Source organism: Rhea pennata, chromosome 2 (assembly GCF_028389875.1).
Source record: "Rhea pennata isolate bPtePen1 chromosome 2, bPtePen1.pri, whole genome shotgun sequence".
In the NCBI taxonomy this organism is placed as follows: domain Eukaryota; kingdom Metazoa; phylum Chordata; class Aves; order Rheiformes; family Rheidae; genus Rhea; species Rhea pennata.
This window is the reverse complement of record NC_084664.1, coordinates 163,723,602-163,742,311: the sequence shown is the minus strand read 5'-3', so window position 1 is coordinate 163,742,311 and position 18,710 is coordinate 163,723,602. Positions and strand designations below refer to the sequence as shown.

The 18,710-nt window shown below is 69.9% G+C and overlaps 1 protein-coding gene across 1 annotated transcript; it reads right to left on the bottom strand.

Moving 5' to 3' along the window:
- Window positions 1–4,693: 4,693 nt before the first annotated feature.
- FOXH1 (forkhead box H1) lies at window positions 4,694–10,850 on the bottom strand. The gene is given in 7 exon segments (XM_062568574.1): window positions 4,694–4,795; window positions 5,300–5,311; window positions 5,314–5,448; window positions 5,736–5,840; window positions 6,600–6,695; window positions 6,740–6,922; window positions 10,845–10,850. Coding segments are annotated over 7 exon segments (639 nt in total).
- Between the last annotated feature and the right edge of the window lie 7,860 nt (window positions 10,851–18,710).

Here is an 18,710-nt window from a genome sequence, read left to right as displayed (position 1 = left end):
GCCCGTCCCCAGGACGCGCCACCCTCTCAGTGGTGCCTGGCTCGGGGGCAGGGGGCACACGGTGGCCACCTGGGGGGCACCCCGGTGGCCCCCCCTATTGCACTGGCCCCATGGGGGCTGGTTCCCTCAGCAGCCCCAGGGGCCCAGGGAAGTGCCGTGGAGGGGGGGCAGCGCCCAGGGCTCACCGAGCTCCTTGGGGGGCCAGAGCGGCCGGGGGGCCCCGCCGGGGTCGGGGGGGGCAAGGCAGGCGCAGCAGGGCAGGGGGCCGAGGGTGAAGCAGGGGGGCACCAGGGCCATGGCCAGCCCGGGGGGGGTCGGCGCCTCCCCCCACGCCGGGGGGGCCGCGCTCAGCGCCCGGTGCGGGGCAGCGGCCGGCGGCAGCGTCTGCAGCAGGCGCTCGATGGAGAAGGGGCTGCAGCGGGGCGCCGGGGCGGGGGGGCGCCGGGGGCCCCCCCGGGGGGGCGGGCCGGGGGCCGCGGGGGTAGCGGCGGCCCTGCAGCACGAAGGGCGCCAGGTCGCGGGCGAAGGCGGCCGCCTCCTGCCGCGCCACGGCCGTGTTCTGCAGCTTGAGGGCGTCCGGCGGGATGCGGCTCACGTCCACCGTCCAGTAGTTGCCCTTGGCCTTGGGCTTGGCCGGGTCCTTCAGCACCTGGGCACAGGCTGGCGGTGGCAACGGCGCGGGGGGGGCGCGGCCCCCCCCACACGGCACCGCCGGAGCGGGACCCCCGGGAATGGGACCCCGACCCGGAGTGGAACCCCAGCCCCTCTGTCCCCTGCCACGGGACCCCAGGCCTCCCCACACCCTGGGAATGGGACCTCGACCTGGAGTGGGACCCTTGCCCACCCCTCTGCCCTGGGAATGGACCCCCACCCGGAGCAGGACCTCCAGCCCCCCAGGAACGGGACCCCAGCCCAGAGCAGGACCCCCAGCCTCCCGCATCCTGGGAACAGGACCCCAACCCAGAATGGGACCCCAGCGCCCTGTGCCCCCCGCCATGGGACCCCCTGCGCCCCCCGCCCCCCGCCCCAGGAGCAGCCCCGCAGCGCCCACCTTGGCGAAGCAGGCGTTGGAGGAGAGGTTGTGGCGGATGGAGTCCTTCCAGCCCTGGTAGCCCTCCGAGAAGAAGGGGAAGAGGCTGCTGATCTCCTGGATGATCTGCGGGGGCGGCGGGGTCAGCCGGGGGCTGCCGCTGTGCCCCGGGGCGCCCCGGGGCTTCCAGCACAGCCCAGTGCTCCCAGTCCCACAACCCGGGGCTCCTGGTGCAGCCCAGTGTCCCCCAGTCCCGCACCCCGGGGCTTCCAGTACAGCCCAGTGCTCCCAGTCCCGCACCCCGGGGCTTCCAGCACAGCTCAGTGCTCCAAGTCCCACAACCCGGGGCTCCCGGCGCAGCCCAGTGCTCCCAGTCCCGCTCCCCGGGGTGCCCGGCGCAGCCCAGCGCCCCCCAATCCCACACTCCGCGGCTCCCAGTGCAGCCTAGTGCTCCCAGTCCTGCACCCCGGGGCTTCCAGCACAGCCCAGCGCCCCCCGGTCCCAGACTCCGGGACTTCCAGCGCAGCCCAGTGCTCCCAGTCCCGCGCCCCGGGGCTCCCGGCGCAGCCCAGGGCTCCCAGTCCCGCTCCCCGGGGTGCCCGGCGCAGCCCAGCGCCCCCCAATCCCACACTCCGCGGCTCCCAGTGCAGCCTAGTGCTCCCAGTCCTGCACCCCGGGGCTTCCAGCACAGCCCAGCGCCCCCCGGTCCCAGACTCCGGGACTTCCAGCGCAGCCCAGTGCTCCCAGTCCCGCGCCCCGGGGCTTCCAGCGCAGCCCAGTGCTCCCAGTCCCGCACCCCGGGGCTTCCAGCGCAGCCCAGTGCTCCCAGTCCCGCGCCCCGGGGCTCCCCGTCCCCCGCCGTCCCGCACCGCGGCTGAGCGCAGCCCCGACGGGGCGCGCAGCGCTGCCCGGCGCGCCGGGGCCGGGGGGTCCCGGCGGATCCCTGGGGGGTCCCGGGGCGCCGGGGGGGCCGGTACCTGGGCGAGCTTGAGGCGGCGGCCGGGGGCGGCGCGGATGACGAGCGCGATGAGCGCCAGGTACGAGTAGGGCGGCTTCGGGTGGCGCCGGTAGCGCTTCCTGCCCGCCCGCGGCTCCGCCATGGGCGCCCGGCCCGGCTCGGTTCGGCTCTGCCCCGCTTGGCACCCCCCGGCCCGGCCCAGTTCGGTTCGGCTCGGCCCGGTTCGGCTCGACTCGGTTCTGCTCCGACCGGCCTGGCTTGGCTCGGCTCGGCTCGGCTCGGCTCGGCTCGGCTCGGCTCGGCTCGGCCCGGCCCGGCCCGGCTCAGCAGGGCTCCGACACGGTGGCGCCGGGTCGGGCCGGGGCTTTATCAGGGGCCGAGCACCCCCCCGGGGCAGGCGGGGACGGGCCCGGCCCAGCCGCCGGGCTCGGCCGGGGCGGGCAGGTGGGGGGCAGAGCCCCCGGGGAAACATGGGGGGTCTCGGGCAGGTGGGGGGCAGATGCCCATGGGGGTCCTGGGGGTCCCGGGGCAGGGGGAGCAGGTGCCCGTGGGGGTCCCGGGGGTCCCAGGGCAGAGGGTTAGATGCCCATGGGGGCCCGGGGCAGCTGGGGGCAGGTACCCGTGGGGGTCCCGGGGGTCCCGGGGCAGGTGGGGGGCAGATGCCCATGGGGGTCCCAGGGCAGGGGGACAGGTGCCCATAGGGGTCCCAGGGCAGCTGGGGGTGGGTGCCTGTGGGGGTCGTGGGGCAGGTGGGGGTCAGATGCCCGTGGGAGTCCCGGGGCAGGGGGGGAGCAGATGCCCGTGGGGGTCCCAGGGCAGGGGGGACAGGTGCCCATAGGGGTCCCGGGGCAGCTGGGGGTGGGTGCCTGTGGGGGTCGTGGGGCAGGTGGGGGTCAGATGCCCGTGGGGGTCCCGGGGCAGCTGGGGGAGGGTGCCCATGGGGGTCCTGGGGCAGGTGGGGGGCAGATGCCCATGGAGGTCCTGGGGCAGGGGGGCAGGTGCCCTTGGGGGTCCCGGGGGTTGTGGGGCAGGTGGGGAGCAGATGCCCATATGGGTCCTGGAGCAGATAGGGGGCAATGCCTGTGGGGGTCCTGGGGCAGGTGGGGGGCAGGTGCCCGTGGGGGTCCCGGTGCAGAGGGGCGGGTGCCCGTGGGGGTCCCGAGGGGGCAGGGCCCGGCCGGCCCCCCCGCGCCCCCCGCCCGGGGCCGCCGCCGCCGCCGCCTTTGTTGTGCAAAGGGCCGCGGCCGCCACCGCGGCTCCTCCGCCGCCGCCGGGGCGAAGGGGCCTTGATGGGCGGCGGATGGGCTGGGGGCTGGGGTGGGGTGGGTGGGGGGAGGGGCCGGGGAGGGGGAGGGGTGCGGGGCACGGGGGCTGGGGGGCAGGGGATGTGGGGATGCAGCCGGGGGAGGTGGGGCCAGGGAGGCACTGGGGAGCAGGGGACGGGGGGGGGGGGCGCGCGGGGGGTGCAGGGCACTGGGGAGCAGGGGCCGTGGAGGTGTGGGGCTGGGCTGGGGCAGCCAGGGCCCAGTGGCGGGGAGGGGCTATGGGGGGGACGCAGCAGAGCAGGGCGCCCTGGCTGAGGGGGCGGTGCTGGGGCAGGGGGGCTCTTGTGGCCGCTTCGCCCCCTGCGTTTCGGAGGGGCCGCTGCTGGGGGCACGGGAGCCCCCCCCCCCGCTCTGCCCCACTGCTGCCCTTGGGGACCCACCCGGGTGCCCCGGCCGCCTCTGGGGGGGGCCGGCCTGGGTCTGCAGTGCTGGCTCGGGGGTGCGGGTGCAGCTGCGGTGGGGGGGAGCCCCCCTGCGCCCCCCCACCCATGGGCAGGTGCATGCACCCGTGCGCGTGGGTGCTCCCGCACGCCCACCCCGGCCTGCGTGCACGCAGCGTCCCCCCCCCATCCCCCCCCCCGGCGCACACACCAGCCAGCCGGGCTCCGTGCCTGCCTTTATTGGGGTGGCCCCACAGTGGCCCGAGGGGCCCCCCGCAGAGGGGCCGGTGCTCAGGGGGGTCCCCCAGGGAGACCCTGGCCCCTCGCGCACCCGTGGGGCAAGTGTGTGCCAGCGTGGCCCCCACTCGAGGAGCCCCCCCCCCTCCAGCAGGCTCGGAGCCCCTGGGCACAGCAGCATCTGCAAGGGCGCGGGGGGAGGGGGACATTGCGAGGGTGCAGGGGGGGGACAGACAGGGACACTGCGTGGGGGCGGGGGGGGACAGACAGGGAGGTCCGTGCAGGTGCGACGGGTGGTGGGGACGTCTGACGTGGGTGCAAGTGGGGCTGACGGGGGGGTCTGCAAAGGTGCCGGGGACGTCTGTGTGGGTGCCAAGGGGGTGATGGGGACACGTGTGTGGGTACAAGAGGGTGCCAGGACGTCTCTGTGGGTGCAAGGGGGTGCCGGGGACGTCTGTGCGGGTGCCAAGGGGGTGATGGGGACACGTGTGTGGGTACAAGAGGGTGCCGGGGACATTTCTGTGGGTGCAAGGGGGTGCCGGGGACATCTATGCATGTGCAAAGGGGGTGATGGGGACGTGTGCAGGTGCAAGAGGGTGCCAGGACATCTCTGTGGGTGCAAGGGGGGTGCCGGGGACGTCTGCGTGGGTGCCAAGGGGTGCCAGGATGTCTGTGCGGGTGCAGCGGGGGGGCCAGGGCCGGCTGCCCGGGGGCCGCGCGAGGCGGTTGGGGGGCGCGTGGCGCCGGGGGGCCGCGGGGGCGCCTAGCCGTAGAGCGCGGGGTGCACCATGTCACCGGGGTGGCTCAGCCACACGTCGTAGACGCTCTTGTTGGGCGGCACGTCGAGGTCGGCGGCGGGCGGCGGGCGGGGGGTGCGGGGGGGCCCCGGCGCCCAGCACGGGGGGCTGCCGGCCCGGTAGGCGCAGCAGGGCAGGGCGAGCAGCGGGGCGCCGCTGCCCGGGGCCACCGCGTTGGGGGCCACCCCGGTGCTGTACGAGGTGGGCAGCTGCCCCCAGCCCGGCGCCCGCGACGGGGGCCGGGGGCCGCCCTCGGCGGTGGCGGCGGCGGGTGCCCCCGAGCCCCCCGGCAGCCCGGCCCGGGGGGTGCCCGGCTCCCGCTCGCCCGAGCCCGGGGGGCTGCCCCAGAGCGGCGGTGGCGGGGCGGCGAGGCGGGGGGCCGGGGGGTCCGGCTCGCCTGCCAGCCCCACGTCCTGGAAGTCCCGGAGCAGGGAGGCGATGGAGAAGCCGGAGCTGTGCCGGGGGGGCCGGGCGGCCGCGCGGGGGCTGGCGCCCGGCTCGGGGCCGGCCGGGGGGGCGGGGGGCTGCGGCGGCCCCCCGGCGCCGCCGCGGTAGGGGCGGCCCTGCAGCACGAAGGGCGCCAGGGGTCGCGGGCGAAGGCGGCCGCCTCCTGCCGCGCCACGGCCGTGTTCTGCAGCTTGAGGGCGTCCGGCGGGATGCGGCTCACGTCCACCGTCCAGTAGTTGCCCTTGGCCTTGGGCTTGGCCGGGTCCTTCAGCACCTGGGCACGGGCTGGCGGTGGCAGCGGCCCAGGGGGGCCCCGGCCCCCCCACACGGCACCGCGGGAGCGGGACCCCCGGGAATGGGACCCCGACCCGGAGTGGAACCCGTGACCCCCCTGTGCTGTGGGAACGGGACCCCCACCCGGAGCGGGACCCCAGCCCCCCTCACCCGTGCCCTGGGAACAGGACCCCGACCCAGAATGGGACCCCAGCGCCCTGTGCCCCCCGCCATGGGACCCCCTGCGCCCCCCGCCCCCCGCCCCGGGAGCAGCCCCGCAGCGCCCACCTTGGCGAAGCAGGCGTTGGAGGAGAGGTTGTGGCGGATGGAGTCCTTCCAGCCCTGGTAGCCCTCCGAGAAGAAGGGGAAGAGGCTGCTGATCTCCTGGATGATCTGCGGGGGCGGCCGGGGTCAGCCGGGGGCTGCCGCTGCGCCCCGGGGCGCCCGGCGCAGCCGACCCGGTGCAAAGCTCCCGGGCTCACCCCGGGCGTAACCCTGCCCGGTACCGAGCGGGGCCCCGCGGCTCCCGGCGCGCCGGTACCGGCACCCGGCGGGACCCCGCGGCTCCCGGCGCGCCGGCCGCGGGCCCCGTCGCTGGTACCCGCCGGCTGCCGCCGAGGATGCCGCTTTTGCCGTCAAACGGCAGCGAGCTGCGTAGCCCCCGCCCGTGGCCGGAGCAGGACGCCTGGGCCCCTCTCCGGCAGGATCCTCTCCCCCCCCACACCCCGGGCGGCTGGAGGGGGAGGAGAGCCCGGGCCCGACAGCCGGACCCCGACGGAGCCCGCGGCGCCCTGGCGGCCCCTAATCCTGCCCCCCGCGGGGGCATTTGCATGATATGCACCGACGGCGGCGGCGGGATCCGGCCGCGCTGCCCCCCCGCGTCCCCGGGCCCCCAGCACAGCGCAGCGCGCCGCGCCCCCAGCGCGCTCACACTCACGCTCACACTCACACTCACACACACACTCACACCCCCCCGCCCCGGGCCCGCAGGCACCGAGCGCTGCCCCGACGGGGCGGGCGGGACGCAGCGGCGCCGGCGCCGGCGCGGGGGGTCGCGGGGCGTCCGGGGGATCCTGGGGGTCCCGGCGGATCCTGGGGGTGCCGGGGGATCCTGGGGGGTACCGGGGGGTGCCGGGGCGCCGGGGCCGGTACCTGGGCGAGCTTGAGGCGGCGGCCGGGGGCGGCGCGGATGACGAGCGCGATGAGCGCCAGGTACGAGTAGGGCGGCTTCGGGTGGCGCCGGTAGCGCTGCGGGCGGCCCCGGCAGCGGCCCCGCGAGCCCGGCCCCGCGCCCGGGGCCGCTCCTGGTCCCGGTCCTGGTCCCGGTCCTGGTCCCGGTCCTGGTGCCGGTCCTGGTCCCGGCTGCGATGCCGATGACGATTCTGGTCCTGGTCCCTGTGCCGGTCCTGGTCCTGGTCCTGGTCCCGGTGCCGGTGCCGGTGCCGCCGGCGGCGCCGCCCGCGCCATGGCCGCGGCTGCGGGGCGGGTTCGGGCCAGGCCTTTATCAGGGAGCGATGGCCGGGCTGGGCCGGGCCGGGCCGGGCCGGGAAGGGGAGGAGAGGGGAGGGGAGGGACCACCCCCGCCGCGGGAACCCGCTGGGGAGGGCAGGGGAGGGGGGAGGGATGGGATGGGATGGGATGGGATGGGATGGGATGGGATGGGATGGGGATGGGGATGGGAATGGGGGTGGGAATGGGGATGAGAATGGGGATGGGGATGAGAATGGGGATGGGATGGGATGGGATGGGAATGAGGATGGGGATGGGGTGGTAATGGGGGTGGGAATGGGGATGAGAATGGGGATGGGGATGAGAATGGGGATGGGATGGGATGGGATGGGAATGAGGATGGGGATGGGGTGGTAATGGGGGTGGGAATGGGGATGAGAATGGGGATGGGGATGAGAATGGGGATGGGATGGGATGGGATGGGAATGAGGATGGGGATGGGGTGGTAATGGGGGTGGGAATGGGGATGAGAATGGGGATGGGGATGAGAATGGCGATGGGATGGGGATAGGATGGGGGTGGGGATGGGGATGGGATGGGAATGGGAATGGGGATGGGATGGGATGTGAATAGGAATGGAATGGGAATGGGGATGAGAATGGGAATGGGGATGGGATGGGGTGGGGATGGAATGAGAATGGGAATGGGAATGGGGATGGGATGGGGATGGGATGGGGTGGGGATGAGAATGGGAAAGGGGATGGGGATGAGAATGGGAATGGGAATGGGGATGGGAATGGGGATGGGGCTGGGGCTGGGAATGGGGATGGGATGGAATGTGATGGGGATGGGGACGGGATAGGATGCGAATGGGAATGGAATGGGGATGGGGATGAGAATGGGAATGGGGATGGGATGGGAATGGAATGGGGATGGGGATGAGAATGGGAATGGGGATGGGGTTGGGGATAGGGCTGGGGATAGAATGGGATGGAGATGGGATAGGATGGGCTGGGGCTAGGGTTGGGGCTGGGCTGGGCTGGGGAAGGGGATGGGATGGAGATGGGGATAGGGACAGGATGGGGATGGGATGGGGATGAGAATGGGGATGGGACGGGATGGGGATGGGAATGGGCTGGGATGGGGCTGGGATGTGGATGGCATGGGACGGGGATGGGGATGAGGGTGGGGATGGGGGTTGGGATGGGGTGGGATGGGATGGGGATGGGAATGGACTGAGGCTGGGGCTGGAGATGAGAATGAAGATGGGAATGGGGATGGGACGGGATGGGGATGGAATGGGGATGAGAATGGAGATGGGAATGGGGATGGGATGAGGATGAGAATGGGGATGGGCTGGGGCTGGGAACAAGGATGGAATGGGGATGGGAATGGGGGCATGATGGGGATGGGGATGGGAATGGGCTGGGGATCAGCTGGGCTGGGGCTGGGGCTGCGGGTTGGGATGGGGTAGGATGGAATGGGGATGGGACTGGGTTGGGGCTGGGGATAGGGCTGGGGATGAAACGGGATGGAGATGGGATAGGATGGGATGGAGGTGGGATGAGGATGGGGCTGGGCTGGGCTGGGGATGGAATGGGACAGGGATGGGACTGGGATGGGGGTGGGAGGGGGGTGGGGATGGGATGGGATTGGGATGGGAGCGGGATGGGATGGGGATGGACTGGGGCTGGGGCTGGAGCTGGGGCTGGGATAGGGATGGGGATTGGATGGGGCTGGGATAGGATGGGATGAGGATGAGAAGGGAATGGGGCTGGCGCTGGGCTGGTCCGGGGCTGACGAAGGGGTGAGAAGGGGGGTGGTGAAGAGCTGGGGCTGGTCCGGGGCTGGGAATCCGGGTGGGGCAGCCGAGCGGGGGGGGGGGCTGGGGCAGGGCTGGCTGCTGGGGGGCTGCGGGAGACCCTGGGGGGGGGCTGCCCTGGCCTGCGTGCGGCACCCTTGCGTTGTCGCTGGGCAGGAGAAGGTGTGTGTGCAAGTATGTACACACGTGTGCGTGTGTGGGTCTGTGCACGTGTGTGCATGCGTGTGGGTCTGTGCACGCATGTGCGTGTGCATGATCTGTGCACATGTGTGCATGTGCACAGGTTGGAGCAAGCCTGTGCACGTGCATGTGTTGGTGCACGTGCGTGCGTGCGTGTGGTCTGTCCATGGGTGTGCATGTGCATGGCTCTGTGCATGCATGTGCATGTGTGTGGTCTCTGCACACGTGTGCATGTATATGTGCATGTGCATGGCTTGGTGCATGTGTGTGCGTGTGCATGGGTCAGTGCGTGCTTGCGTATGTGTATTGCTATGTGCACACGTGTGCGTGGGTCAGTGCATGCGTGTGCAGGTGCACGTGTTGGTGCACGATTTTTCGTGTGCGTGTATCTGTGCTTATATTTTGCCATGCATGTGTCAGTGCACGTGTGTGCACATGCATGCGTCTGTGCAGGCTTATGTATGTGCCCGAGTTTGTGCATGTGTGTGCATGTGCATGAGTTGGTGCCCACGTGTGCATGTGTGTGTATCTGTGCACGTTCATGCACGTGCACGGGTCAGTGCATGCTTGTGCGTGTTGGTATGTGCACGTGTGCGTAGTTGCAAGGCTCTGCTCATGCATGTGCGTGGGTCTGTGCACACATGTGCATGTGCATGGGCCTGTACACTCGTGTGCTTGTGCACACATGTGCGTGTATATAGGTTGGTGCACCTGTGTGCTTGCGTGTGCGTAGGTGTTGGCCGTTGCGTGCTTGTGCATGCGTGTTGGCATGTGTGTGCGTGTGCATGTGCGTGGGGAGGTGCACGCATGTACGTGTGCCTGCGCTGGTGCACACATGTGCCTGTGCATTGACCCCTTCGGCTGGGCTGGACCCCCATGACCGCAGGGCAGGGACCCATGACCCCTGTGACCCCACGGCAGGGGGCTGTGACCCTGGTGACCCCAGGGAAAGTCCATGACCCCAAGGCAGGGACCCATGACCCCTGTGACCCCAGGGGGGGCTGTGACCCCCCCATCACCTTAGGGCAGGGGGCTGTGACCCCCATGGCCCCAGGGTGGGATGTGACCCCTGCGACCCCAGGACAAGGCAGTGACCCCAGCGTGGGCAATGACCCCCATATCCCCAGGGCAAGGGACTGTTATCCTCTGTGACCCTGGGGCAAGGTCATGACACCTCGTGACCCCTGTGCAGGGCAGTGACTCCTGCGACCCCAGAGCCGTGACCTCCATGACCCCAGGAAGGGCTGTGACCCCTATGACCCCAGGGCGAGGCAGTGACCCCAGGGCGGGGGGCCGTGACCCCGTGACCCCAGGACAGGCCGTGACCTCTGGGACCCCAGGGCGAGGCAGTGACCCCAGGGCGGGGGGCCGTGACCCCGTGACCCCAGGACAGGCCGTGACCTCCGGGACCCCAGGGCGAGGCAGTGACCCCAGGGGAGGGGGCCGTGACCCCGTGACCCCGGGGCGGGCCGTGGCTCCCGCTCGGGGCTGCCGCCACCGCCGGCGGCCAGCAGGGGGCGCCCGCGCGCCCGCGCCCCCCCATCCCGCGTTCGCTCCCAGCATGACTCGGGCTTCTTCCGCCCCCTCCCCGCCGCCATATTGGGTGCGTCCGCCGGCCCCTCGGCGGCGCCGCGCCGCGCTCCGCATGGCGGCGCAGAATGGCCCCGCCCCGCCCCGCCCCCTCTTCTCGCGGGAGCCCCGCCCCTTCCGGCGGGCGCCGGAAGTGTGGCCGGTTGCCATGGCGAGCGGCGGCGGCGCGCAGGGCCCCGCCCCGAGCAGGGGACGACACCGGGCAGGGCCGCGGCCCGCGCCCCGCGGCGGCGGCGGCGGCGGCGCAGGTAGGGCTGGGGCCGGCCCGGGACCGGGACGGGGAGGGGCCCAGGGCGTGGGGGGCCCGCAGGGTGCGGCGCTTCCCCCGGGGTGGGGGAACTCCCCCCTCCCCCAACCGCCATGGGGCGCTTGGGGCCGCATCCGCCGCCGCTCCGGGTTGGGGGGGGGCCCCGCCGTGGGGCCGTGGGGGCGCTCCCCTCGGGGCCGTGGAGGCGCTCCCCTCCGGGGCGCGGGGTGCTCCCCCCCCCCCGCCGCCCCGAGCCTGCTGGGGTCCTCCCCGTGCGTGCAGGAGCTCCCCCTCCCCGTGGGGCAGCCGAGGGGGCCCCCACTCCCCCGGGGGCGCTTGGGGCATCCCGGAGCGAAGCCTCTGTGGGGGCGGGATCCCCTCGGGGGAGGGGGAGGCAGGGTCACCGGAGGGGGATGTGGACCAGCTCCCGGCAGGGTGCCGGGCCCCTCCGTGGGGCCGAGGCAGGCTGTGGTGGGGCCAGGGACCTCTTAGGGGGCTGCTGGGGCCTTCGGAGCAGTTTGCGCCACGTGGGGCTATCTAAACCTCTGTGGGGCCGCTCGAAGCGCTTGTGGGGCGGGTATCCCCCCGGGAGGGGAGCTCGAAGGGCCCTAACCCGGGCAAGGGCCCCTGGAAGCCCGGCCGTGGTCTTCCTGCTGCCCGCCCTCCCGGAGCCGGCGGGAGAAGGAGGTTTGTTCCTGCCCCGAGGCACCCGGGAAGGGGGGAAGCCCGGCCGAGGGGCAGGGTCCCTGCCTGTCGCCCCCCTGGGCCTGCACAGCCTCGCTTTTCGGGTAACTGCCTCGGGGAGTTTGTGCCCTGGCTCGTCCCTGCTGGGCCCTCGTCCTCGTGCCGCTCCCGTGGGGCACCCGGCGCGGCCACCGCCGCGAAACCCGGAGCTTGCCGGTCCGGGGCAGAGCGTTGCTCCCTCCCCACCTGTGGGGAAGCGACACTGGTCGTGTAAATAGTGATAAATAAAAGATGAGCGCTTTCTTCTTAAAAGCATACACGGTCGGAAAGAAATTTGAAAGTGTAATGCCCGGTGTTAGCGCCTGCGTTTGCCAGTGTCCATTAACACCGTTTAGCAAGGAAGCTGCTCCGCACACATGAGCTGTCTGCCTGTTTTAATGAGCGTGAGGATGCGGCTCCAACCGTTTTCTCCAGAGTAGGAAACGGGGAATCCTTAACTTCTCCAGGCCTGTCCCATTGTGCTTTAGCTAGTTCCAGGTGTCAAGTTTTTTTTTTTTTTTTTTTCTTATTTTTTTGGATAATTTACTTTTCCTGCGTACATAGTTTGCTCGGGCAGTTCTGTTTTGCATAATTAATTCTCTCGGGTTTGTGTTGTGCGTTTAAGCTTCCAGCCAAATGTCGCTGGATGTAAATTCAAAAACACCGTTCCCTGCTTAAAGCACTGAAAGTTGGAAGCATCTGAACGTAACGTGTTAAGCCCTATGATATGACGTAAGTAATTCTTTTGAACTGTTGGGGTAGAAAGTACTGTATAGCATGGAAATTGCTCGTTTAGCTGAGGAAAACCAACGTGTTTGAGTGGCTCTGCCAAGAGAGGCTGGGCAGCACCTACACAAATTGGTGCTGAAAGGTCTGTTTTTAAACCTGGCGATTAGCCCATTGCAGCAGTGAAGATTTAACTCGGGTTTCCGTCAAGGCTCCCTGTGGCCAGTGTCGTGGAGCCGCACAGATGCCCCGTGGGCAGGGTCGGAAAACCTCCAAGCAAACGTGGGCTAATCTGCCCCCCGCGAAGGTCTTGTCCTGGTCGCTGCAGCCAGAGATTAATTTGAACCTTGAAGCTGGAGGTTTTGTGTCCTGCCGTTAACTGCTGCCGTGCTGGATGCTGGTGGCGGTGATGGCTCCTGGCATCCCGCCCTGGGCCCCAGGGACCCCCCTTGAGGAGGGCACGCCGTGGCCGGCCGTGGATCCCAGCGGGCGTTTTTAATCGGTTCGCATTTGCTGCTCCGGAGGCCCCTTTCCAGTGCGATGAGCCGGCGGGCGCTGGAGCCCCTCATTTCGGAGGGGGGCGGGCATCTTCCGCGCGCTCGCGGGCGGGAGGCAGCTCTGGCTTGTCCCCGCTCTGCCTCTGGGTCCGGAGCCACCCAGACTCCTGTGGCTTGTGCTCCTGCTGCTGGGCACCGACTCCTCTCGCTGCTCCCGTTAATTGGTTAATGCCTGGAAAGCGCATTTGCAGGTGGAAAGTGCGACGCGGGCGCTAAGCGCTATTAAGTGTTGCGACGCTAATGGGATTCGCCTGCCCCTGTGGAGGGCCCCCCCCTCCCGGGGAGCTGCGTTAGCCGCCGGGGAGGATCACGCGGCGGCGAGCCGGCCGGCGCTGCCGGGGCGACTCCGCTCCGAAATTCCGCAGAGACTTTGGAGGGGATTTACCGCTCGACTTGCCCCCAGCCTTGACGTTTCCAGCTCCCCACTGGAGTTCCTGAGAGACTTAGGTCAGGATTAGTTCACTGGAATTTTTGCTTTAGGACTTTGCCCCGCTAAAGCCTGCCTTGCGGAGCCCGTGCCTGTCCCTTTTGTGTCCCGTCGGAGCGCGGGTTGGGGGGCGAAGAGCCCGGCTGCGTGGCCGGGCTCGCCGGGGCCTCGGACGGACCCATCGGCTCGCGCCCGGCCCCTTTGCGGAGCGGGACCGTGCCTGCCTCGGCTGTAGGGGAGCGGTGGGGACAGCGGGCTCGGGGTACGTATACGTGTGTACGCACGATGGCGCAGCGCGGTCCGGCCCGTGCGCGCGGGTGTCTCGGCCCGTGAGCGGCTCTGCCAGCCCGGCCTGGCGCCGGGTTGGAGTGCTGCGTAGGGTGAAGTCCGGGCTTGCTCTTCCTCCTGGGACTTCCCCTTTACTCTTAATCTTTTCCTTGCAGCCTTGTTTGGTTTGCCTGCTGGCCTGGAAACCGCTCGTGGGCCAAATACGCTGCGGCAGGGTTTTGGCCCGTGCTTTTCGGGGAAGCAGGCGTGAAAAGGGCGAGCGGTCAGAGAAAGGCACGTGTGCGTTAAAGATCCGCCGGGAAGGCGTCTCGCGCAGTGGGAGCGGCAGGACTCGCTTCCGCCATCCCACGTAGCCGTCTTGCGTATGGCTCAGCTTTCCGGGTCCAGCGTCTGCGGTCCCAAGGAGCCGAGAGGCGTCCGGTAGCCGGGGAAGCCGGAACGAGCGAAGGGCGACCAGGTAGCGAGGGATGGTGCTCCTCCTCCTTTCCCTTCCGGACCCGGAGCCGGTCAGCTTGTTCCGGTGCCGCTGCGGGCGCGTCGGCGAGCGGGAACGAGCTTGGAGCGGTAGCGCTGGCTCCTGGGACAACGTCCGTGCCGAACGCGCGGCCGGGTCGCGTGCCGCCGCCCGGCCGGGAGGGGCTGGCTCCCGCCTGCTGCTGGGGCCGCCAGACTGCGGCGGTTTTGCCCTGTTTGGTTTCGCCCGTGCAGGATCGGCCCTGAGGAGCGTGAGGTGGCCGGGGGTTGTGCCCGGAGACAGGCCGCCTTTCCGCGAGTTCGCCGAGCCCCGGGGAGCCGGCTGCAGATAAGGGAACCGGCGCGCGAGCTGGGGCCGCCGCTTCGCTGCTGGCGAGGGGGAGCAGGCAGCCGCGCGGGGTGTCGCCTGTGCCTGCGTTGTCCTTTGCCTTAACGTTTAACCCTGCCGAGCTTGGTGCGTTCTAGCTGAGTCCCTGCCCGGTGAATGGCTTAGTGCCTCGGTCACGTTCTCGGGACGGGCTTCACCCTCAGGTGCGTGAGCTTCTCAGATGGAGACGAGCGTGGGAATCCTCGCGACCTCCCGCTGCCCCGAAAGCTGGCGAGGGGACGGCGCGTCGCGCGCGGCACCTGGCAGTCGGCGAGCAATTGGCCCGTTCAGACGAGGACGTTCGTCTGGGAGCGTTTCTTAACGGGTTCTGTAGCTAATGCCCAGGGAGGCCTGCGTCTGGCTTAAAGAAGCGCGCTGAAATCCACAGAAGCAAATTAGTGTTCTCGAAAAGATGCCCAAGGTCTCGATTGCCTCGTAGTATGGCTGAGGAAGCTGTTACGCAGGAAAGCGACCTCGGCGCTGGTGACTTGCGACCAAAGCCCTGAACGCTTGCCTGGCCGCCGGGCAAGGCAAGGTTTGGCTTCAGAGAAGCTTCCCTGGGCGCGCGCCAGTCTGCCGCGTGCGCGACCCGAAGCCGTGCTCGTGGCGGCGAGGAGAGGCGGCGCGGAGGGGCTGCTCGCCCTCCCCGCCCGCCCGGAGCGGGGCCGAGCCGCTCCGACCAGGCAGGCGCCGACGCAAAGCGCGGCGAAACCCAGCCGCGCGGCTCCCGCCGAGCTCGCAGGGCGGGTCGCCGGCTGTCCTCGGGGCTCGGCGCGCCGCTCCGGCGTGGGGAGAGTCTCGCCGCCCGGCAAGTCAGCCGCTGCCGCCGCCTCCTCTCGCCCAGCCTTCGTGCTGGGCACCCGCAGCTCCCGCTGCTGTTGTGAAATCCTCGCTGGCTCGCGGCCGGGTGGGAGTTTTCGCAGGTTGTCACCGTGATGGAGCAGCTATTCTGGCATCCGCGTGTGCTCGCCGGAGCGATCGGGAATCGCCTTGGAAATCCCACCCAGGGCTCAGGAATGCGGCAAGTCTCTTTTTGATGCTCTCTCTAATCTTAAAATTAAGACACGGTGTATCTCACCTCTGGATCTCGAGGCACTTTGCAAAGGCGGGTCGCCGGCCGGCTCCCTGCTCGGGGGCGGCCGGGCTGCGGGGAGCGGGGAGCAGCCCCGCTGCTCCGCGCAGACCCAAGGCAGCGGTGCTGACCTTGCGGTGCACGCGCAGCTCTGAGGACGGGGTAGCCTCAACCTCCTCCCCAGTGCGTGTTTACACACGTCACGAAGCTACCACGTAAACTGTACAATAAACAGCTGATCCAGAGCCTGCCGGGCCTGGCAGTGCCCTCTGCTCGGGTGCCTCGCTGGGCTGTCCTGCTGCTTCTCCTCTCTGCCCTCAGCGCGGGAGCGGACGTTACCAGCGAGCACCCACGCTCTCGTGCGCCTTGCCGTAGGGTTCGGGCTGCGCTGCGCTGCCCGGGCTCTTAGCGGCGAAGGAGGAATTCCAAAAATCCCCTGCTTTCTCGTGGCAGGTGCGTGCGGTGGATGCCCCGGCCCGCTCCCTGCGGCGAGCCGGGAGCCTGCCTTCCCCGGGCAGGTGCTGCTGCCGGCCGGGTGCCCCCGCCCCGGCGCGCGAGCCGAGGCTGAGGCACGCTGCCGGGCAAGGTCCGGCAGCGCTTTGAAGCGCTCGAGTGGGACGTGCAAAGGCAGCTCCCGCGCGGGGAGCCGGCACGCCGCTCCTTGCCGGTGCCGTAGCTGCGCAGGGGGCCGGCCGGTGGGCGAGGAGCCGGCCGGGAAGCAGTTGTTATCTAGGTTGAGACGAGCCCCGGAGCCAGCAGCGTGGAGTGAAAACTGCTCAGATCGAGAGACGCTCAGAGGAAGGCTTGTAAGTCAAGGGGAACTTGAATTGCCACTCAAATTATATATATAAAACCTCAGAGCTTGAACTTCTGCGCCTTCGGGCCGCTGCTCCTCGCTCTCCCGGGTGGCTCCTCACCAGGATTTACACCCCACTGCTGGGTCCTGGTGCTGGTTATGTCCCTGAGAGGTTCCAGGAGTCCTGGCAGGCGGCTCCCCCGCCGGTGCCTGGCGAGCGGGGTTCGTGCTGGCGTGCCCTGGGAAGCGGGGCAGGCTGCTGGACTCGTTCCTGCGCCCCCACCCCGGGGAAGGGGACGGCTTCGGCTCTGCCGGCGCTGCGCGTTCCCGCTCGGCGGCTCTGCCCGTGCCAGGCGCTTTGGGGGAACCAAAGAATGTTTTTAATGCAGTTCAGGGCTGCGGCGAAACTCTCCACCTATCCTCTTCCCTGCCCCACGGTTAATCCAAGCCTTAAGGACAAACTAAGCACATTCCTGTTTGTTTTTCCTCGGTGGTTTTGGCTCTGAAGGGGAGTAGGGCTGTCGCAGGAACTGCTGCTCGTCCTGCACCGCTGCTTCTGAGCTGGTCTCATCTCGTTCCTGTGGGTTTTTTGGGAGCCCCGCTTTTTCGCTCGTCGCTCGTACCGGAGAGGCACATCCGCGTGCGGGGCTCGCTGCGGGGCGGCAGCTGAGGCTTTTCTGCCCAAAGCCCCGGGCCTGGCGGGAGGGGGGCGGGGGGGTTCAGACCATCCCCGCTGCCGGGAGGCGAAGTTCGAGAGCTTCGGCCTCCCCTGTTAGCAAAACCCTGCTCCGCGCGGCTCTCTGGGGCGGCGCGAGCCGGAGGCAGCCGCCCCCGGAGCCCTTTGGGGTGGGGTAAGGCGCAGAGCAGGGCCCAGCGGGGAGAGGCTGCAGCGGCAGGGCTCGTCCTGCTCAGACGGGACGCCACGGGCGAGGGCACGCGAGTCCACGCGCCGCCCCGAGACGGCGACTCGTGTTACGGCGCGAGAGCAGAGGATCCCAAGACCACGGGGCTGTGCAGTGAGCTAAGTGGTGAGGTCTGTTCTCGTACCGTGTGATTAGTGTTGAGCTCGTTGCCTCAGGAGTTTGCTGAAGCCGAGAGTTTAGTGAGATTAGAAAAGAAGGGGTGTGCACTTGGTGTTCGGAGCAGTCGTGACGTCCACGTTTTGGAAGGAAAACGTCTAATCCTTGCAAGAGGAGCCTGCTAATCTGCCCTCTCCTCCAGGCCTGTAACAGTAACAGTTTGCTGAGAAACTTGTAGCCCTTTCTTGGAAGCCCCCAAGCCTGTCGGAGGTGGGCTGCTGGCCCGGGAGGACCTTGGCTTTCCTCTGGAGTCGGAGAGGTCTGGCGCTGCCGGTGGCGACACTGAGGTCCCTTCCCGGGTCTGCTGCATGCTTGCCCGGTGGTGCCGGGTTTAGAAACCCGAGAGCAGGTCCTCCCAGCTCAGCAGCTTGGGGCAAAAGCCGGCAAGGGGCGCGCGGGGAGGCGCAGGAGCCCCCTCCCTCCGCGGCTGTCCCCTTCCCACGCTCAGGGGCTCTGGTGGAAGCCGTCCCGCACCTCCCGCCAGCCTTACGCGCGTCCCCGCTGGGGCTGGCCAGCCAGCCTGCCCGCGGGCCTCGAGGCTCGACCGTGCCTCGCGCCGACGCAGCGGCCTCGCCTTTTCCCCTTCGTTCTCCACGCCCTTCCCAGCGGTTCTCCAGGGCCACCGTCGAGTCCCGAGCTGAAGGTCTCCCGGATCCGGCTGCTGTGTCGCTTAATCTCCGCCGTCAGCTGGGTCACCCTTAACTGCGTGTCCTTCGACTCCTCGGGAGAGGTCGGAGGCTTCGGGGCAAGGACCCTCCTCTGCGATAGCCCTCTTGACGCGTCCCCTCTGCGTCGTGTCAGGCCGCGTGTCGCTAATCCCGTTATTTATCGCAGCGTGAGCCCGTCCGCGGGGCGTGCCTGGGTTTCGGCGCGGGGGTAGCGGTTACGGGTTAGCGTTACGGAAGGAGCGGGCAGCCTCCGCGAGGCGGTAGGCGCCGAGCCCGGGCGGGCGAGGAAGGCGCCGAGGAGCGGGCTGGTGGGGGGGACAGCCCTGCGCTGCCGCCCGAGCTAAAACGATACGGCAGGAGATAAGTCTGTCCCCGGTCAGGGAAGGCGCTGCGGGACGGGAGCCGGGGAGGTCGTGTGCGCCCGGCCCGGGACGGGCGCTGGAGCGGGTGGCGGCGCGGGAGGCTTCCTATCCCTCTTGGCAAAGCCCGGGGTAACTTGCTTAAACTTTGATTGTAGGTTAATCCCGGATTACGAGATGGCAAAACCAGCAGTGGGTTGGGCGCGGAGAAGGGGTCAGGCTCCGGCTCAGAGAGCCGGTCTCTGTGCCGAACCTCTCCCGCGTCCTTCTCCTTTTTGATTTGTTTTTTTTTCTTCCCTTCTTGCTTAGGACTCGGGCTGCGCTCAGGTGCGCACTTGGCTGGCGACCGTGGGAAGCTCAGCCCTCGCCGGCTGCGCCGCCGCCGGGACGGACTGCAGGGAGGGAGGAGCCGCCGGCGAGCGCCGCAAAGCCGCCCGCG